Source organism: Myotis nattereri (genome assembly GCF_964212035.1).
Source record: "Myotis nattereri genome assembly, chromosome: 18".
In the NCBI taxonomy this organism is placed as follows: domain Eukaryota; kingdom Metazoa; phylum Chordata; class Mammalia; order Chiroptera; family Vespertilionidae; genus Myotis; species Myotis nattereri.
The window spans coordinates 36,409,894-36,427,597 of record NC_138093.1 but is presented as its reverse complement, the minus strand read 5'-3'; the positions used below and the strand labels follow the sequence as shown (position 1 = coordinate 36,427,597).

Here is a 17,704-nt window from a genome sequence, read left to right as displayed (position 1 = left end):
CCTTCCATCCTGGTCTCCTCCTTCCATCCTGGTCTCCTCCTTCCATCCTGGTCTTCTCCTTCCATCCTGGTCTTCTCCTTCCATCCTGGTCTCCTCCTTCCATCCTGGTCTCCTCCTTCCATCCTGGTCTTCTCCTTCCATCCTGGTCTTCTCCTTCCATCCTGGTCTTCTCCTTCCATCCTGGTCTCCTCCTTCCATCCTGGTCTTCTCCTTCCATCCTGGTCTTCTCCTTCCATCCTGGTCTTCTCCTTCCATCCTGGTCTCCTCCTTCCATCCTGGTCTCCTCCTTCCATCAGTCTACGTTAGTCACTTGTACTCACCTGTTTTCCTGCTCAGTGTACACCTGCCCCACCAGACTGTAAACTCAGAGCCTGTTTCGCCACTGGATACCCACTGTACATAGTTCTTTTTTTTTTTTTTTTTTTGGAATGGGACATTTAATTGTCTCTAGGGTGTTCCCAGTTTGGGGGTTGCGGGGCCTTTGGCAGAGCCCAGGCTAATGGAACCAACAAAGATGCCCATTAGCCAGTGCCAGGCAGGGTGGCAGTCCCAGGGGCAGGTTGAGACAGCCAGCACTTGGACTGTTGCTTAAGACAATTTCTGAGACTACTGGGTCAGGAATGCTGCCTCTGAATGAGGAGAGGGGGCTACAGTTAAAGGGAGGAGGAGAAGCTTGGGATGGGGGACAGGGCTTCGAGGGCAGAAGGTGAGGAGTAACAGGGAGTTGGTCACGAGGTCCTTCATGGCCCACAATGGCTGGGGGCAGGGGAATGTGGGGAGGGAATACGGTTGGCCAGCCTGGGCTTGGCTCAGGCCAGTTTCAGGAACTCCTGCAGCATGTTTTGTTCCACAGCCTCCACAAACAGCTCATAGTCCCCACAGTACTGGTCTCCATTAACAATCTGGGGTGGGGTGGCCTTGGGGTTGCCCGCCAAGGCTCCCATCTCATCCCATAGGGCGTTGTCCTGGGAGATGTCCACTAGCTGGTACTGGATGCGCTTCCCATCCAGGATGCGGGTTACTTCGCTCTGCTGGGATTTGATTTCGCGTGACCCGGTGACCGACGTACTGTAGACTCGCAGGCCGCTCATGCTGCGGGCGGACGGACTGGCGGAGGAGCGGTGGTGGCTGCAGCTGCACGGCCGGGAGACGCTGCTGCCGCTCGGGAGCGGTTTCCCACTGTACATAGTTCTTAGTAGGTGCCTGAGGAAGAGTTGATGACTCAGTGAGTGAAGATCGGGCATAGGCACTCAGAGCATGATGGTGATTGGTGGGGTCGGGGTCAGAGGGGACGATAGGACATTGGTGCTAGAGTAGGTGGGGGTGGTGGGGCTCCTGAGAAGGGCTGGGGGCAGCTCTGAAGAATGAGCAGGATTTGGGTGAGAGTTGGGGAAAGGTGGGAAGGAGAGGTCATTGTTCTCTGCAAAATTAGAATGTGAACGTGTAGGTGAGAGATGCTGCCCCTTAGCCCACACATAGATAAACTCACCACCTTGCTCATTTCAGGATGTTTGGCCTTTGGATTCCCTGAACCCTCACTCCTTGCCATCCCTCACCCTGCCCAGTACTAGCACATACGTGCACAAACACACAGACACTCAGCCTCCAGGGGAGCAGCCAAGCTGACCTGGACCATAGCTATAGGTGTGTTTGATGTAGATGCTGGGGAGATGGTGTCTAGAGAATCGTCAGAGACAGCCCCCTGTGGGCAGACTCAGACGCTGTGAGGTGGGGACGTTACTGCAGGTGAAGAAGAGGCCTGGGATAGTTCCTGGACAGGAAGCCAGTTGCTTCCTGATCTCGTTGGTCCAGCCTGTTGGCCTGGCCGGCACCACCCTCTCTGAGCCTCAGTTTCCCTGGCTGAGAATAGGAAAGCATTGCCCTGGGTCTCCCCGCCAGGGTTGGGTCACTCTGGGTGGCCGTTGCCAGCATCTTCCTCCACCCTGAGCCCTTGGCAGGATGCCGGGCAGGAGAACTGGGCCCCTGGATAGAGCAGGGACCTGGATGTTCGAGTCTCAGGCAGTGGCCAGGCTCACAGCTCGCTGCGGCTGCCATTCAGGTGGTCTTGCTTCGTGCTGACACCCCCCCCCCAGGACCTCCTACCCCTAATTAGCTGCTTTCTCTCCCCAGAGGCCGTCGCTTGATTTTCTCTGAGACAAGCCCACCCGTCCAGCAAGATAGAGTCCCTCAGGGTGACGGTTGATTTCCTGAAGGTGCCCTTCGGCTTGAAGAAGCCAGTGCTGAAGGAGGTGGCTGTGGGGCCCCCCCAAAGGCCCCAGCCTGTGGCCCTGGAGCGCTACAAGGCGCGGCGTTCCGACGCCATGGACACCGAGTCCCAGTACTCGGGCTACTCCTACAAGTCGGGCCACTCCCGCAGCTCCCGAAAGCACAGGTGACCCAGGTGGCAGAGGGAGGTGGGAGGTGGGAGGCTCCGGCGGTGGGTATGTGCGGGGTGGTGGGGTGCGGGTGGTTGTGAGGAGACCCAGGTCCTCCCCTTGACCTTTCTGTGCCTGTTCCCCTGGCCCTGGCTGCAGGGACCGCCGGGACCGACACCGCTCTAAGAGCCGAGATGGGAGCCGTGGGGATAAGTCGGTGACGATCCAGGCTCCAGGGGAGCCCCTGCTGGACAATGAGTCCACTCGCGGGGATGAGCGGGTGAGCGCCAGGGGGGAGGGGCAGGTCGGGTGTTTCCAGACTGACCCTGGGCGGCGAAGCGGAGGCCCACGGGGGGGGGGGGGGGGCTGGAAGGCTGGCCCAGCTCTGGAAAGGCATGTGTGTCTGTCCCAGGGTCAGACACTGTTTCAGTGGAATTGAGGGACTCTCAGAAGAAATCCCTTTGGAAGCAGCAGTCTCCTTCTTCCTTATCTTCAGAGAGGTGGGGGTGACCTGGGCTGTGTAGGGGATTCCCTGGTTCCTCTGGCCAATGCTGGTCAGTCAGGCTCCTGGGAATCCAGCATAGGAGGGCGGGGGCTGGATGGGGCCTGGGGAATGGGCAGCCCTGAGTTTTCTTTGAAGCCTTCAGGCGAGGCCACGCTGGCACCCTCTGGTGTCGGCCTGCAGAACAGCATCGCCTGGGTGTTGGGTAAATGAGATGTGGGAGGAGTGGAGGGGGGAAGGGAGGGAGGAGAAGTGAGGCCGGGGTATGGAGCCGGGCTGGGAAGAGCATCCAGGACACGGATACTCCTGCTTTCACCTGGTGGCCCGCTGTGCTCACCTGCTAGGGAGGTCAGTAGGCAGAACACAGTGCAAGAACAGGGCAGAGCTAGGATGCGAGATGACTAGGTGCCCGTGTCTCATTCCTCCTCTTCCTTCTTGAGAGCATCTTGTGGGGCAGGAGATTCCCAGCCCTTTTTTTTTTTCTCACAAGAACTTGTGACTGACATTGGGAATTCCTGGGTCTTGGGGACAGATCAATACCGGATGCAAATGCTTTTTCTCCCTCTTCCGCAATCCTGCCTTCTCCCCGAGATTTGGGCTCTGAGTTCTTGAAGTGACTCTGAGGTTGCTGGGGTCCAACCCCAGCAGGTCCAGTGGTCCCCAAAGGTGTGGACGGAGTCGGCAAAGAAGGAATGACACGGAGACAGCGTTCAGTTGATCAGCAGCCTAGCCAGGATCTCCAGCCAAGTTCTGGTCAGGATCTCCAGCGAAGTTCTGGTTAGGATCTCCAGCCAGGTTCTGTGTCCATGTTCTCTTGCTAGGTTCTCCAGCCAGGTTCTCCAGGTTCTCCAGCCAGGTTCTGTAGCCATGTTCCCTCGCTAGGTTCTCCAGCCAGGTTCTGTCCAGGTTCTCCAGCCAGGTTCAGTCACCAGGTTCTAGTCAGGTTCTCTTGCCATGTTCTATCCAGGTTCTGTAGCCAGGTTCTCTCTCTAGGTTCTTCAGCCAGGTTCTCTCGCTAGGTTCTGTCTCTAGGTTCTGTGGCCAGTTTCTGTCCAGGATCTTTTGCCATGTTCTCTCCAGCGAAGTTCTTCTGTCTCTAGGTTCTGTGTAGGTTCTGTGTCTAGGTTCTGTGTCCTGTTGTCTTGTTACATCTGTATTTATACCAGTTGATTCCAATCCTGTCAATCTCTATTCCAAAGGTTAGGGCATTTCTTGTCTCCATTCCAGGGAGTAAAGATTATGTAGCTTAAGCATGATTGTTCGTAGTTAAAGTGATTAATTACCCGCCTGGCACTTAGTTAAGGGGTTTTATTCCCTCCCTAACTTCAGGGGAAAATCCCTACCTGGGGAAACAACCTTTCTCAGAGAGGTGACCTTGGTTAAAACACATAGTGCCAAGAAGGTGAGCAAACATATTAAGAACAGTATGCCATATATACCAGGTCCCTTGAAACAGCAAGGATAGACAGGCTCCCGGCATGAGGTGTGATAGGCTCACCTGCTGTTGGGAGGCGTTCTCAAGCCTTGGTCCTTGGGAAGTGCGGGCGATGTGTCTGGGTGAGGAGTGGATCCTGGCTCTTGAGCTGAAAGTGGTCAGTGCATCCACTTTCTCCTTTCAGGTCGTTCTCCTCTCTTGTCTGTGGGAGAGGAGCCTCCTCCGTCTCTTAATCACGGACTCTGCCAGGCAGGCCCCGGGGCTCAGGCGTGTAGCCTAAATCCCGGGTGTAGGATGTGACTCCATAGCCCAGGCAGTCCAGGAGTGGAGAGATGGACACTGCCCACTTGTCGTCTTGGGCTCCTCTGTGAGACGGCATGTAGCCTCTTCAGAGAAACAGCTTGAGTGGACCCCACTCAGAAAGGCATCTGGGGGGCCCCGGCCTGCCCACCCTCTTGCCTCCAGGAAGAGGCAGCCCTGTGCTGTGGGCATGGAGCTGGCCCAGCAGAGCTGGCTGGGCAGACCACAGAGCCCGGGCGGTCCAGTCTGACCAGGTCCCCACACCTGCACTAATCATCCACCTCCCCCCCTCCTCCCCCCAGTGTCCCCTTTTCATCACCACACTGCTTTTCTCACTCACCCCCTTAGTCAGAGCCTCGAGAGGCTCTCAGTGCCTGGAGGAGAGGCGTTTCTTGCTTCGCCTGGCATCGCAGGTCTCCTGTCTGCTTTGTCTGATGAGTGTGACCTCAGGTCCCAGTCAAGCAGCTCCCTTGGCATCTCTCTTGTGCCCTCTGCTCTGAGGGTCACCTGTGCATGTACAGTTCTGCTGACCGGTGTGAAGACCCCCAAGGCCCAGGCCTCAGGTGTCCTCCTGCAGAGGCCGGCGTGGATGCAGTGCGCTCAGTCCCTCGGATGGCTGCATACTGGCTGATTACCCTCTCTTCTTCCTCCCTCTCCTCCCCCACGCTCCCCTCTGTCTTTCTCCCCTCGCCCTCTCTCCTGTTCTCCTCGCCCCCTTTGCTGTAGGATGACAACTGGGGGGAAACGACCACCGTAGTCACAGGTACTTCAGAGCACAGCATCTCCCACGATGACCTCACGCGGATCGCCAAGGACATGGAGGACAGTGTCCCACTGGACTGCTCCCGTCACCTGGGGGTGGCCGCTGGCACCACGCTGGCGCTGCTCTCCTTCCTCACCCCGCTGGCCTTCCTGCTGCTGCCCCCGCTGCTGTGGCGGGAGGAGCTGGAGCCCTGCGGGACCGCCTGCGAGGGCCTCTTCATCTCCGTGGCCTTCAAGCTGCTCATCCTGCTGCTGGGCAGCTGGGCGCTGTTTTTCCGCCGCCCCAAGGCCTCGCTGCCCCGCGTCTTCGTGCTGCGCGCCCTGCTCATGGTGCTCGTCTTCCTGCTCGTGGTGTCCTACTGGCTCTTCTACGGGGTGCGCATCCTGGACGCCCGGGAGCGCAGCTACCAGGGCGTGGTGCAGTTCGCCGTGTCGCTGGTGGACGCCCTGCTCTTTGTGCACTACCTGGCGGTGGTCCTGCTGGAGCTGCGCCAACTGCAGCCTCAGTTCACACTCAAGGTCGTGCGCTCCACTGACGGGGCCAGCCGCTTCTACAACGTGGGCCATCTCAGGTATGAGCGCCTGGGAGCCGGCAGCTGGGCCTGGGGTGGAGGCTGGGGCACTGCAGGGCGGGTAGTGCGACGATGGGGCTGGCGATGCTGGGCTGGGCGGCCCGTGTGGGAAGCAGTTCAGTACTTTGCACATGGGATGTTTTTGACAGTGTTTGCGGCTTGACGCGCAGGGTCCTGGGACAAGATGGGGCGAACAGATGAACGGACAAGCAGAGATCTCAGAGAGGGGTGGGCCACAGAGGCAAAAGCTGTGGCACGAGCAGGCTTTTGGGAGTCGCTTTACTATTTCTTTTCTTGGAGGCGCAGCCTCTTGTGATCGCAGGGTGAGTGGTCACTGAGATGTGCTGGCCAGAGGAGGGACCCTCAGAGCAAAAGATAATGAGGGAAGCTCTTCAGCCCGCCCCACCCATACTGTGGGCAGGACGCTCCCAGACCCTGCAGAGTATCAGTAGCACTTCCTGATCCTATAGGGCAGTGGTTAGCAAACTGCAGCTTCTGAGCCACATGCGGCTCTTTGGCCCCTTGAGTGTGGCCACGAAGTTTCAATCGCACTGTATGTGCGCGCCCGCACGTGGTATGTTGTGGAAGAGCCACACTCAAGGGGCTGCAGTTTGCCGACCACTGCTATCGGGAATCTTGGGGGGAATCCTGAAAGGGATGAGTGACCCTTGGCTGGGGACCCAGGCCCACTGCCCTTTCTCCCCTGGGCTTCAGTACGGCAGGGAAGGACTAGGAGGCCCAGCCCTGGGGAAGGCGTGGGAACCGGGTAAGTAGACCGCAGGCCCTGAGCCAGGCTTCTTGGAAGCAGCTTGTCCCTGTCCTGTGTCCTTTCCTGCCCTACCAACCTGCCCTGATGTCTCCCCTCCCCTGCGCCCCTTGTCTGTCCCTTCTCCCTTCCCCTCCTGTGTCTCCCCCACAGCATCCAACGCGTGGCAGTGTGGATCCTGGAGAAGTATTACCATGACTTTCCCGTCTACAACCCTGCCCTTCTCAACCTGCCCAAGTCCGTCCTGGCCAAGAAAGTGTCTGGCTTCAAGGTGTATTCCCTCGGAGAGGGTGAGCGGCCCTGCTCCTCAGCCCTCCTGGTCTCTTCCCCAGCAGGACTCCAAGCTACCTCCGCCCTGTTCCTCTCGCCCCCTCCTTCCCTTGCTTTCTCCTTTCCTCGGCCCTTGTCCCAGACGCTTCTGTTCTGTCCTTTGCCTTGACTCCAGGTGGCTGGTCTTAGCTGCTGATCCTACTTGCTGTCCCTTTATGCCATGGTGTATCCCCCAGTCTGGCTCCTCTGCGTCTGCTCATCTGCCCTGGTCCTAAGCCCTCGGCTCTCTGAGCTCCAGAACCTCCTGCACTGGCGAGGAACTTGTGCAGAGCTTCTGCCGCCAGTGCCACCTGGCTTCCAGTGGGTCTCTCCCAGAAGTGGCCACCAGGGTTGGGAACAGGAAGTAGTGTTGGGGTGGTCACAGCCGCCTCAGAGGTGTCAGACTGCTGTCTCCAGACTTCCTGCAGCGAGAAGCAAGGCCATGCTCCCAGTGACCACCTCCTTTCTGTCCTGCTCCTGTGCAGAAAACAGCACCAACAATTCCACGGGCCAGTCCCGGGCTGTGATTGCTGCGGCGGCCCGGAGGCGGGACAACAGCCACAATGAGTACTACTACGAGGAGGCAGAGCACGAGCGGAGGGTGCGCAAGCGGAGGGCCAGGTAGGTGCCTGGGGGGCAGTAGGTGTGGATGGGCTCAGGAGAGGAGGACCATCTGGGTTCTGTAACTATTGGAAATAGACAGGTGAGCAGTGATAAGGGTGAGGGTATATATTCGTGTCCTGTTGCTGCCAAAGCAAATCACTATGAAGGCAGCTCTGTCAAACAACGCACATCTGTTCCCTCACAGCCCCTGTGTCAGGTGGGGTTCATCGGACCTCCATTCAGGTCTCACAGGCTGAAATTTGAGCCTGGGTCGTCTTCCAGGCTCACTGGTTGCTGGCTGAACCTCGTCACCTGGCCTTGTAGGCAGTTCACAGCATGCAGTTTGCTTTCTCCTTGAGGGGCCCTCTAGCCTGAAAAACTGCTTTCAAAGGGCTCACACGAAAAGATCAGGTCCACCATAACAATCCCGTGTTTTATTTATTTATTTATTTTCAGATGAGAGGTAAATCTTTTTAAATTTATTTTATTATTGAGAGTATTACCCATCTCTCACCCTTCCCAGGCCTTCACCTGTTTATTGTCTGTGTCCATGGGCGATGACTAATTTGTACTTCTAATCCCTTCACCTTTTTCACTCATCCCCCCAACCGTCGCCCACTTGGCAACCCTCAGAACGTTCTCTGTATCTGTGAGGCTGTTTCTGTTCTGCTTGTTTATTTATTTTTATTTATTTAATTTTATTTTTATTGATTTCAAAGAGGAAAGGAGAGGGAGCGAGAGATAGAAACATCAATGATGAGAGAGAATCATTGATTGGCTGCTACTGGGGATTGAGCCTGCAACCTGGGCATTTGACCTGACGGGAAATCAGACTGAGATCTCCTGGTCATGGGTTAATGCTCAACTTCTGAGCCATGCTGGCTGGGCTCCCTCCTGATATTAAACCACCACATGTGAGTGTGGCACCAGCCAGTTCCTTGATTCTACCCGCAGTCTCTGTCCCTTCTACCAGTCTTGATGTGCTTCTTTAATTCCCTAGTTGTAGGATTTCCATTCAGCTAGATTTCAGGTGGTTCTGAGTGATGGTTGTTCTGTATTTTAGTGGTAATTTTGATGTGGCAGTGAGTACTGTGTTTATCTATGTTTCCATATTGACCGATCACCGGTCCAATCTCATATTATTATTTAAAAAAATATTTTCTATTGATTTTTTTTTAGAAAGAGAGGAAGGAGAGGGATAGATAGAGAGATAAAAACATGGATAAGAGAGAAACATCATTGACTGGCTGCTTCTTACATGCCCCATTGGAGGATCAAGCCCACAACCGGCATGTGCCCTGACTGGGAATAGAACCGATGACCTCTTGGTTGATGGGTTGACACACACCCACTGAACCACAGCTGCTGGATCTAATGCTGTATTGTAAAGTCAGGTGATTTGGCACTTTAATTTATCTTCAAAATGTGCCGACATTATTGAATCATTGAGAATAGGAACCTGGCAGAGGTGGATGGAGGCATCTTTGAATTCCACCGACCACAGTGGGCCAGGGACCCAATGAAAGGATGTGAACCTCCCCTGCGACAGCAGGGACTGAGGCTGATGAGATCTCCTGCCAGCAGATCTTGAAAGCTGCTCAGCAGATGGTACATTTTTACCTGTGAAAATAAGGGCCTCCTGCCCTCATTTACCAAATCTTGGTAAATTCAAAAAGGCTGTCCTCACTGCTTCCTTTTTCCCATTCACATTATTATGTGAATTTAAGTCACACCTGAAGAATCTTTCTTCTTTCTTTTAAACATTTTTATTGATTTCAGAGAAGAGAGAGGGAGAGATAGAAACATCAATGATGATAGAGAATCATTGATTGACTGCCTCCTGCACACCCCCTACTGAGGATCGAGCCTGCAATCAGGCATGTGCCCTTGACCGGAATCAAACCCGGGACCTTTCAGTCTACAGGCCGACGCTCTATCCACTGAGCAAAACCAGCCAGGTCTGAAGAGTCTTTCTTGCTGCCAACTGCTGTCAGGTCCCACCTGCGTCTGTCGGGATTTCTACAGGGAGGACAGAGGTCTCAGGCCCCTCCTCCCACACGGATCTCCAGGTCTCATGGGAGGAAGGTAGCGCTTAGCCTGTCCTCCCACAAGCCTGGTGTCCTCTGCACTGGATCAAAGATCATCAACCCCGTTTCTGCAGCATTCCAGTGTGTTTCCTGTTGTAGAAGTCGCTCTCATGGAAGGAAACCAGAGATGTGCCCTGCTCCCTTACCTTCTGCCTTGCCTAAGGTCTTTGGGTCTTCTCCACGGCCACCACCATTCTTGGTCTATAGGGACCCTTTCCTTCCCCATTACCCGGGGTGTAAGCAGAGGAAAACTTTCCCCTTGGTTCACCTGAGACAAAAAAATCATTTCTAAAGGAACTTCACTGAGACAATTAGGAGAAGCAAGAGAATAAACAGAGGGACTGTCGATGTACACAGATAACCTGTCGGGGCGCACAGGTTTCCTTAGCCCAAATCCCATTCTAAGCTATTTGAAGGGCTTCCGAATATTGGTGTTGGTGTGTGTCTCTCTGCTTTTAATGTCAATTGGCTTATTTTTCCTGTCCCCCTTTAACACTGTGTTTCTGAGATTCTTGGATGTTGCCTACAATATGCAACGTGTGCCATCCTATCTTCGCAGAGTAGTTCATTGAATCCACACAACATCCTAACCAATATTTGGATTATAGGCACCTTCCTAATTTTTTCATTTTGTTGGATAAGTAATATCTTATTAACATTTTAAATATCTCTAATTACTAGCAAGTGATTAATTCATAGACTTTGTTTAGCCTTTTAGGCCTCTTGTGAATTGTTTGTTCATCTCCTTTGCCCATTTTTCTGTAGTGTTTTGCCTTTTTCTTCTTGATTTGTAGCAAATTCTTTGCATTCCCCCCATTCTCTGCCCCAAGAGGTTTTCATTAATGTTGTCCATGCTGTTGTGGTGAATAGAAATCTGTCATTTTGATGTAGTTGTATCTATTCATCCCCCCCACCCCCCACCAAGTGTGATTTGAGCATCTTATTTAAGAAGGCTTTTCTTAGCATTTGCTGCAATGCTGGTCCTTCCCATAGCACAGTTCTTGGTTGGCTCTCTGGGTTTGACATTAGAATGCTCTCTTTGAGTCCCTGGGCTGTGCTCACTGAGCTCTACAGCTGTTTCCTGTCCCCAGGGGGGGAAATCCTTCCCCCTCCCGCAACAGCATATGTTTATGCAAATACACATAGTCCCCAAAGCCCAGCCCGAGGCTGCAAATGGGTTCCCATTGCTTCCTCAAGAGCACAAAGGCCTGAGCTTGTTCTGGCTACTGGAGGGCGGGAGCTGGGGGGAAGATGAGAGGTGGGCGTCTGCTCCAGACCCCTCCTGTCCCCCAGGCTTGTGGTGGCGGTGGAGGAGGCCTTCACTCACATCAAGCGGCTGCAGGAAGAGGAGCAGAAGAACCCCAGGGAGGTGATGGACCCCCGGGAGGCGGCCCAGGCCATCTTCGCATCCATGGCCCGAGCCATGCAGAAGTACCTCCGGACCACCAAGCAGCAGCCTTACCATACCATGGAGAGCATCCTGCAGCACCTGGAGTTCTGCATCACCCACGACATGACGCCTAAGGTGCCTGCTCCGCCCGCCCAGCATCCCCTGCTTCCTTTATGCTGGCCCCTTCTTCCCAGCTCCCTTCCCCATGTTTCCTCTCTTCTTTCTTTACTTTCCATCTTTCTCTCCTTCCCCTCCCCTCCCCTCCCCTCCCCTCCCCTCCCCTCCCCTCCCCTCCCCTCCCCTCCCCTTCCCTCCCCTCTCCACCTTCTCATAGTCTCTTCTCTCATTTCTACTCCATCCACCCATCTCTGCATGTGGTGAAGTTCTTAGTGGTGAGGAGAAGGGAGAGCTTGGGGACCATTTGGGGAAAGGCTGAGACCTGCTTCTCATCTCTAGAAAAGCTCTGAGATTTCCAGATCTAAAACCCCACGTTCACCCCTTCACGTCCACCAGGTTTTTGGGGTTTTTTTGTTCTCTTTGAACCATGTTGAGCCATTACCCACCCCTCCGCTCTTTGTCCACTTCCTAGTCTTGCTTCCCCGGAGCCATCCTTGGTGCGTGGGTGACTAAAGATGTTGCACTTTAACCAGGGTGCCTCTAGCTTTCTGCTGGTGCCGACCTGCTCGTCACTAACCATGCCAGCTGGGTGGAGAGGAAGGAGGAATGTGGGGAGGCTTGCCCGGATCATCCCATGGTGTAAGGGGGAAGAGCAGAGGATGGTGTTAGGAGAGCTGAGTTCCAGTCCCGACCCTGCTGAGCCACATCACCTCTGTGGGCTCCCACTTCCTCGTTTATAAAGCAAGGGTCTGACACAGACAATGTCAGCCTTCCTCCCGCTATGGCATTCTGAGACCAAATGCCCAGTGAGCGGGGGCCTGCTGGCTGTCTTTGGAAGCGGAGCCCCAGGGTATGCAGGATGGCGGGCGGGTGGGTGGGAGAGCTTCCGACTCGCTCCTTCTCCCCTCCTCAGGCCTTCCTGGAGCGGTACCTGGCAGCCGGACCGACCATCCAGTACCACAAGGAACGCTGGCTGGCCAAACAGTGGACACTGGTGAGCGAGGAGCCGGTGACCAGCGGCCTGAGGGATGGCATTGTTTTCCTCTTAAAGCGCCAGGACTTCAGCCTGGTGGTCAGCACCAAGAAGGTTCCATTCTTCAAGCTCTCCGAGGAATTTGTGGACCCCAAGTCGCACAAGTTTGTCATGAGGCTGCAGTCCGAGACCTCGGTGTGACTGTGTAACAGCAGTGGGAGTGGGAGACGGGCTCCTGGGGCGCTGGGAGGGGCTGGGCGCTCAGGTCCAGCCCCTTTCCTGCGGCCCTCGCCCTCGTGTTTTTTTTGTTGTTTTTTTTTTACTTGAATTAACTTGCCCCTACCCTGTCTCCTCCCCTCTTCCTCATTCACCCCAGGTGAACCTGGAGAGACCATCCTGCTGTCATCAGTACCTGGGAAGTTCCCTCTTCTCTGCCCCCCTCACTCTTGTATCTGTCCAGGCCCTGCAGGAATCGGTGCCTCTCTCCCTCCCTCTCCTCTCCTCTCCCCGGATGACTGTCTTTTCTGAAAGTGCACAGGGCTCTCCGGAGCCCCCACTCTCGAACCCAGGTTCTCGTGGCTGTTCTTTCCAGTGGCTCCTGACAAGCTGCCTCTGGGGGACACAGACATGACTGCAGAGAACCACGGTGCCAAACTCCTCCAGGGCAGCAGTTTCCTGAGACCTCCAGGTGGCAGGTGATTCGCCCCTCCTGCTGCTCCCTCACCTGCAACAGGTCCTGAGTTCCTGGGGCAAGGGCATGCCTGTGTCCTCCCACGCCGCCCCCAAGTTAGGGGTCCCCTGCCAGAGTGATTTCCTTCCAGCTGTTAGAGCCTCCCGCATCCAGCCATACATATGCAGAGCAAGGGAAGATGCCTTCTTCACCCTGAAATCTCCACCGTCTGTTTCTCACATGTATGGTCACACGTGACCATGGGCAAACCGAGACAGAAGCCATCTGTGACCTCCTTTCCTGGGTCCCCGCTTTTTATGGCTCTTTCCTAGGTAGCCCCTGAGGGAAGGGCAGGAGAGATCCCTGCCCCCCACTCCACTGTGAACATCTCAGTGGGCCAGGTTCCCCTTCCCAGCAAAGGGTGACATGTAGACTCCTGCACAGAATTTATCGCCTGTGGGCCCCAACCCCACCCGGTGGTCCTAGGCAAACGTTTTTCTTTCTTCCACCAGCCACCTCCAGTTTCGATGTCCCTCCCTTCAGCTCCAGAGACCTGTTGTCTCATCTCTTTCTTGGGGGGAGCCCTTAGCTCCTCCTTGTCCCCTGCCTTAAGTCCACCTCTTTGTCTCAGGGGTCTCTTTTCCTTGGCTGGCCAGGGTCCCCTCCTCTTCTCCCTCTGCCTGGTTCTCTGGGCTCTGGTCTCCCTCTGTATTGGGGTGAAGGACCAGGATTGCTGCCTTTTGTGGGTATGTAGCCCCTTACCCCATTTAGCTCTCATAGTCTTTGCACCCAATCTGAATTCTTGAGAATTTCCATCTCATTTTGAGCAAAATGTGCTGGCCCTCTAACACATAGATTCAGTGTAAATCTGAGCCTTTAACCCATGTAGTTTTAGCCAGGGGGTGGGGTGGGGGGAGGATAGAACTGGGACGCATCCAGATACCTCCCGCCAGGACCCATGTGGCAGACCTTTAAGGTGGCTGGGCTGGAGTGTGCCTCTGGGTCTGTCCCCTAAATAAATCACAGTGTCCCCTACAGGCCCGTCTTTCCCTGGAAAACTCACTGGCTGTTGCCTTGCAGAGAGCAGCTTGGGGTCAGATCCCCAGGGATGCCTCAGCAGGGAGGCTTCCTCTGGCAGTCCTGGGCTTGGTGGAGCCTAGCGATTGGCGTTTCTCCTGCTGTCCTTTCTGGAAAAGCACATCTGCCCCCCTCCCTCACCTCCCTCACCCACCACTTACTAAGCAAGGGCTCTTCAGCCAGGGCTCACCTTAGGCAGGCCCGGAAGTCCGCCTCCAGCTGGGCTGTGGGTTTGTGGATAGACCTGAGCGAAGGACATCCTCTCCTGGGGGTATGGGGAAGGTGTCTTTCCTTCCAAGACCTGGTTTTGGAGGAGCCCCTCTGGGTCACATTTCTAAATACCTCGCTATCCTGGAAAATGGGGCCCGGATGGTGATTGCGGTCATTGCCGCTGTGGGCAGGAGTGGGACATGTGGCTTGAGGATTGAGGTGGAGAGGGAACCTATTGGGGGTCTTAGTTGCTGCCCTGGGTTAGGGGCAGGGAGTGTTTATTTTAAGAACCTGCCATGTGTTGAATCACTGTGATTTCTTCATTCCTTCCTCCTAAAGCAAAAAGAAAATCCCCCCCAGCTCTCCGTATGAGCACCAAGGGCCATGACTGAGAATGATAGTGTTTTGGTCCTTTGCGTCACAACTGTGGTATCTTTATCTTCTTTGATTATTATTATTATTTTTTAAAAATGTCAGGATGAATTGTCAAGTGTGTGGCTGTGTGTCCTTCCTTCTCCTCGGTGGGAGGTTGTCTTCATGCTGTGAATTGCTGTGGGGCGTGCAGCGAAGTCCCTCTGAGCAGTGTCCCTCACGTCTCCTGCCCCAGCACTCATTCTTCCCTGTGGGGGTGTGCCCGCCTCTGCCCCCACCCCCAGGGGATGCAGTGGCTGGGTCTTTCCAGCTGCTCTTTCTTTCTGTGACTTCATGGCATCCTGGTGCAGCCCCTTCACACCTACTAGGCGCTCCTTTTCATCACTCTGGAACACATACCCTCCCCCGTCCCTCCATATCAGGACACTGTGCCTCAGTCCTTCACCTACCTCGCCACTCTGTGGCTGTCCCCATTGGTCCCTTTCTCTAAACTGCTCTTCGTGATCTGTTTATTTCCCTTTAATCTCTCATGTTTCTTCCCATCCCCCCCCCCATTTCAGTCCTTCATTTCCCGCTCCCCCTCCCTCCCCCGCTAAATTCCTTTCACAAACTCTGCATTGTGCTTGTCATCAAGCATCAGAGACAGTGGGTCCCTGACCTTCTCATCTCAAACACGCATTTCCCAGAGTCTGCTTCTTCTCTGCTGGGCCCCGATGAGTTCCCTGACCCTCCGTGGTGTCTGTCACTCTGTCTTGTCATTCCTCGACTCTCCCCACGGGCAGCATCTGCTGATGGACTTGGTCCTGGTGTGTGATTGTTGTGACTTGTTCTGTGCGCGAAGGAAGGGGGCTTTTTGAGTCCCTTCCAAGTGAGATTGTAAATGTAGAATTTTCTACTGTTGGATCTAGATTTTTTTTCTTTTTTCCTTTTTTTTTTGGGGGGGGGGGTGGGAGGGTTACAGAACTGAGACCTTGTGCATGCATGTAGAAAATTGTAAAATGTAAATTTTTTTTAATATATAAAATGCTTGTTTTTACAGTTTGCAGTGAATCTAAACATTATGGCAGTTTTAGGGATTTTTTTTCTTAACATAGGAACTAAAACTGTACAAACTTTTTTTAAAAATATAAAATAAAGACATTTGACTTTTGTGGGGGCATTTTGTTGTCTTTCTTTTTTTATAGAGAGCAAAGAGGGTCAGGCAAGAGTGGGTAGATGTGCTCCTTGTTAGGGAATGGCTAGGCCAGGAGGGGGCAGTGTGAGTTCATTATCACTGCATTGTTCCTCAGATGAAGGCACAGGAAATTGCCTATTCTGAGAAGAGACAGATGGGGATGGGTGGATGGTTGTTGGCCTAAGGAGGAAGGAAAGAGCCATAAGAATTTCAGGGAATCATTTATTTTAGTCAATAGTGACAGGTCATCACATTTCACTATGGAAAATCCCTGAAGTATATTTCTTATTTCTAAATATCTTATTTCTCCCATTATCTCTTCAGTCTTTCAGGCACTGCACGAAAGAAAGCCTAGCAGTAGTCATTTATTTAAAATGAAAATACCCAGTGGGTGTTGCGCTTGTAATCAAGTATCAGAATCGGCAAGAGGTCAGGACCTTTCAGCTCCACCGAGACCCAAGCTTCTCGGTGACTTTGAACAAGATACTTAGCACATAAGCAGCTCCTTAAGGTTAAAACAAATAAGCAAACGTAAGCTTTCCTGTGTGGAGTTACCTGCTTCCTAGAGTCAGTCTTCCTCTCCCCACCTCATGCTTTGCCAGGCTTTGAGGACGCAGGGACAAGAGATGAGGTCCTTGTCCTGGAGGAAGATCCAGCCTATAGGAGCATGGACAGGCCCAGTGAGCTCAGGTGAGGCGGTGTGGCCTGGTCACAGGCAGAGCACAGAGGAGCCCTGGCTGGACGGCAGGGAGCTCAGGGAGCCTTCCTTCAAGAAATTTAAGGAGTTTTAGAATCAAGAGAGGGTAACACAGTTTCCTTGAAGGGAGGGGATTTATTTGTTTTATTTACAAATAAATAAATGTAGGTCTTCCTAGCATTTGTACCAGTCAGTTCCTCACATATAGTTGGTGCTCAATAAGAAAATTGTTGAATGAATAATGAATTAAAAAAACAAACAATACAATAGGGACATACATGCAAAAGGGATCATATACTTCTTCCTTTAACATTGTACTCAGGTCTTTCTCATATGAAAACAAAAAACTTCCCTCGAAACTACAACCCCCATTCTTATGACTTTTCTTTTTGTAACGAGGCTTATAGTTTCACTTACTTTCAGTTTACCTCAAATCCAGCTTTTGAGTTATTGTGACCAGATTCCTAGCGTGCCTCCCAAATTATTCTTTCTCTTAATGGGCAAATAAAATAACTGCGTTTAGTTTAGCGAGTCTTTATTCAGTGCCTAGGATGTCCCAGCCTGACACTGTTGGTGGCAGCAGGAACGGCACCAGGTGGAGTCAGACCAGATCTGGGTACTTCAACAACCTTTGGTACTTGGGTTCCGGCTGGGAAAAAATTCAGCCAAGATTCAAACTATAAGAGGACACCTATGACAATAAAAGCATAATATGCAAATCGACTGAACGGCTGAACGGCTGAACAGCGGAACGACCGAACAGTGGAAGGACCATCTGGACAACGACGCTTTGACACCCACTGGCACCAGGCCAGCCAAGGTGGGTGGGATGCAATTGGTCAGGGGCCCCACCATCACCCCATGATCGAACCAAAGAGGGAGGTCCAGGCCACTGACCGACCAGTGGGCTGCGGCAGGTGGGCGGGGCCTCCCTCTGTGGGGCGCAATTGATTGCCCCAAAGAGGGAGGTCCCGGCTACCCAGTGGCAGTGCTGCGGCGGGTTGGTGGGGCCTCCCTCTACAGGGTGATAGATCGCAGGGCTCCCAGACTGTGAGAGGGCACAGGCTGGGCTGAGGAGACCCCTCCCCCAACTGCATGAATTTCATGCACTGGGCCTCTAGTTTATAAAATCACAGAGGTAAAGAAGTAATCCATAGAAGAAATGGGCTTAGGAAATAAGTTACAGAGGCAAAGGAAGGGCCCATGGAGCTTGGAATGAGGAAGCTAATGGTAATATGTCACGGGGAATGGGGAAGGGGGAAGGGAAAATCGCAGGCAGGTGTGCTCCTGGGAGAGTGAGCAAGCTGGGTCTT

At 53.7% G+C, this 17,704-nt stretch overlaps 2 protein-coding genes across 2 annotated transcripts; one reads left to right on the top strand and one right to left on the bottom strand.

Moving 5' to 3' along the window:
- Positions 1 to 562: 562 nt before the first annotated feature.
- On the bottom strand, positions 563 to 1,171 carry LOC308533734 (SH3 domain-binding glutamic acid-rich-like protein 3). Its single transcript, XM_081111830.1, has one exon. It carries the CDS (start codon positions 1,089 to 1,091, stop codon positions 810 to 812), a length of 282 nt encoding a protein of 93 aa, XP_080967956.1. The 5' UTR covers positions 1,092 to 1,171; the 3' UTR covers positions 563 to 809.
- Positions 1,172 to 2,321: 1,150 nt separating this feature from the next.
- VANGL2 (VANGL planar cell polarity protein 2) lies at positions 2,322 to 15,777 on the top strand (the record flags this gene model as incomplete). Its single annotated transcript, XM_081113345.1, has 7 exons — positions 2,322 to 2,392; positions 2,535 to 2,655; positions 5,339 to 5,946; positions 6,866 to 7,002; positions 7,507 to 7,642; positions 11,005 to 11,236; positions 12,132 to 15,777. 7 exons carry the CDS (start codon positions 2,322 to 2,324, stop codon positions 12,390 to 12,392), a joined length of 1,566 nt encoding a protein of 521 aa, XP_080969471.1. The 3' UTR covers positions 12,393 to 15,777.
- Between the last annotated feature and the right edge of the window lie 1,927 nt (positions 15,778 to 17,704).

Bases quoted from the DNA above. Each gene is read 5' to 3' on its own strand.
- LOC308533734 (XM_081111830.1), bottom strand. From the start codon at position 1,091: ATGAGCGGCCTGCGAGTCTACAGTACGTCGGTCACCGGGTCACGCGAA.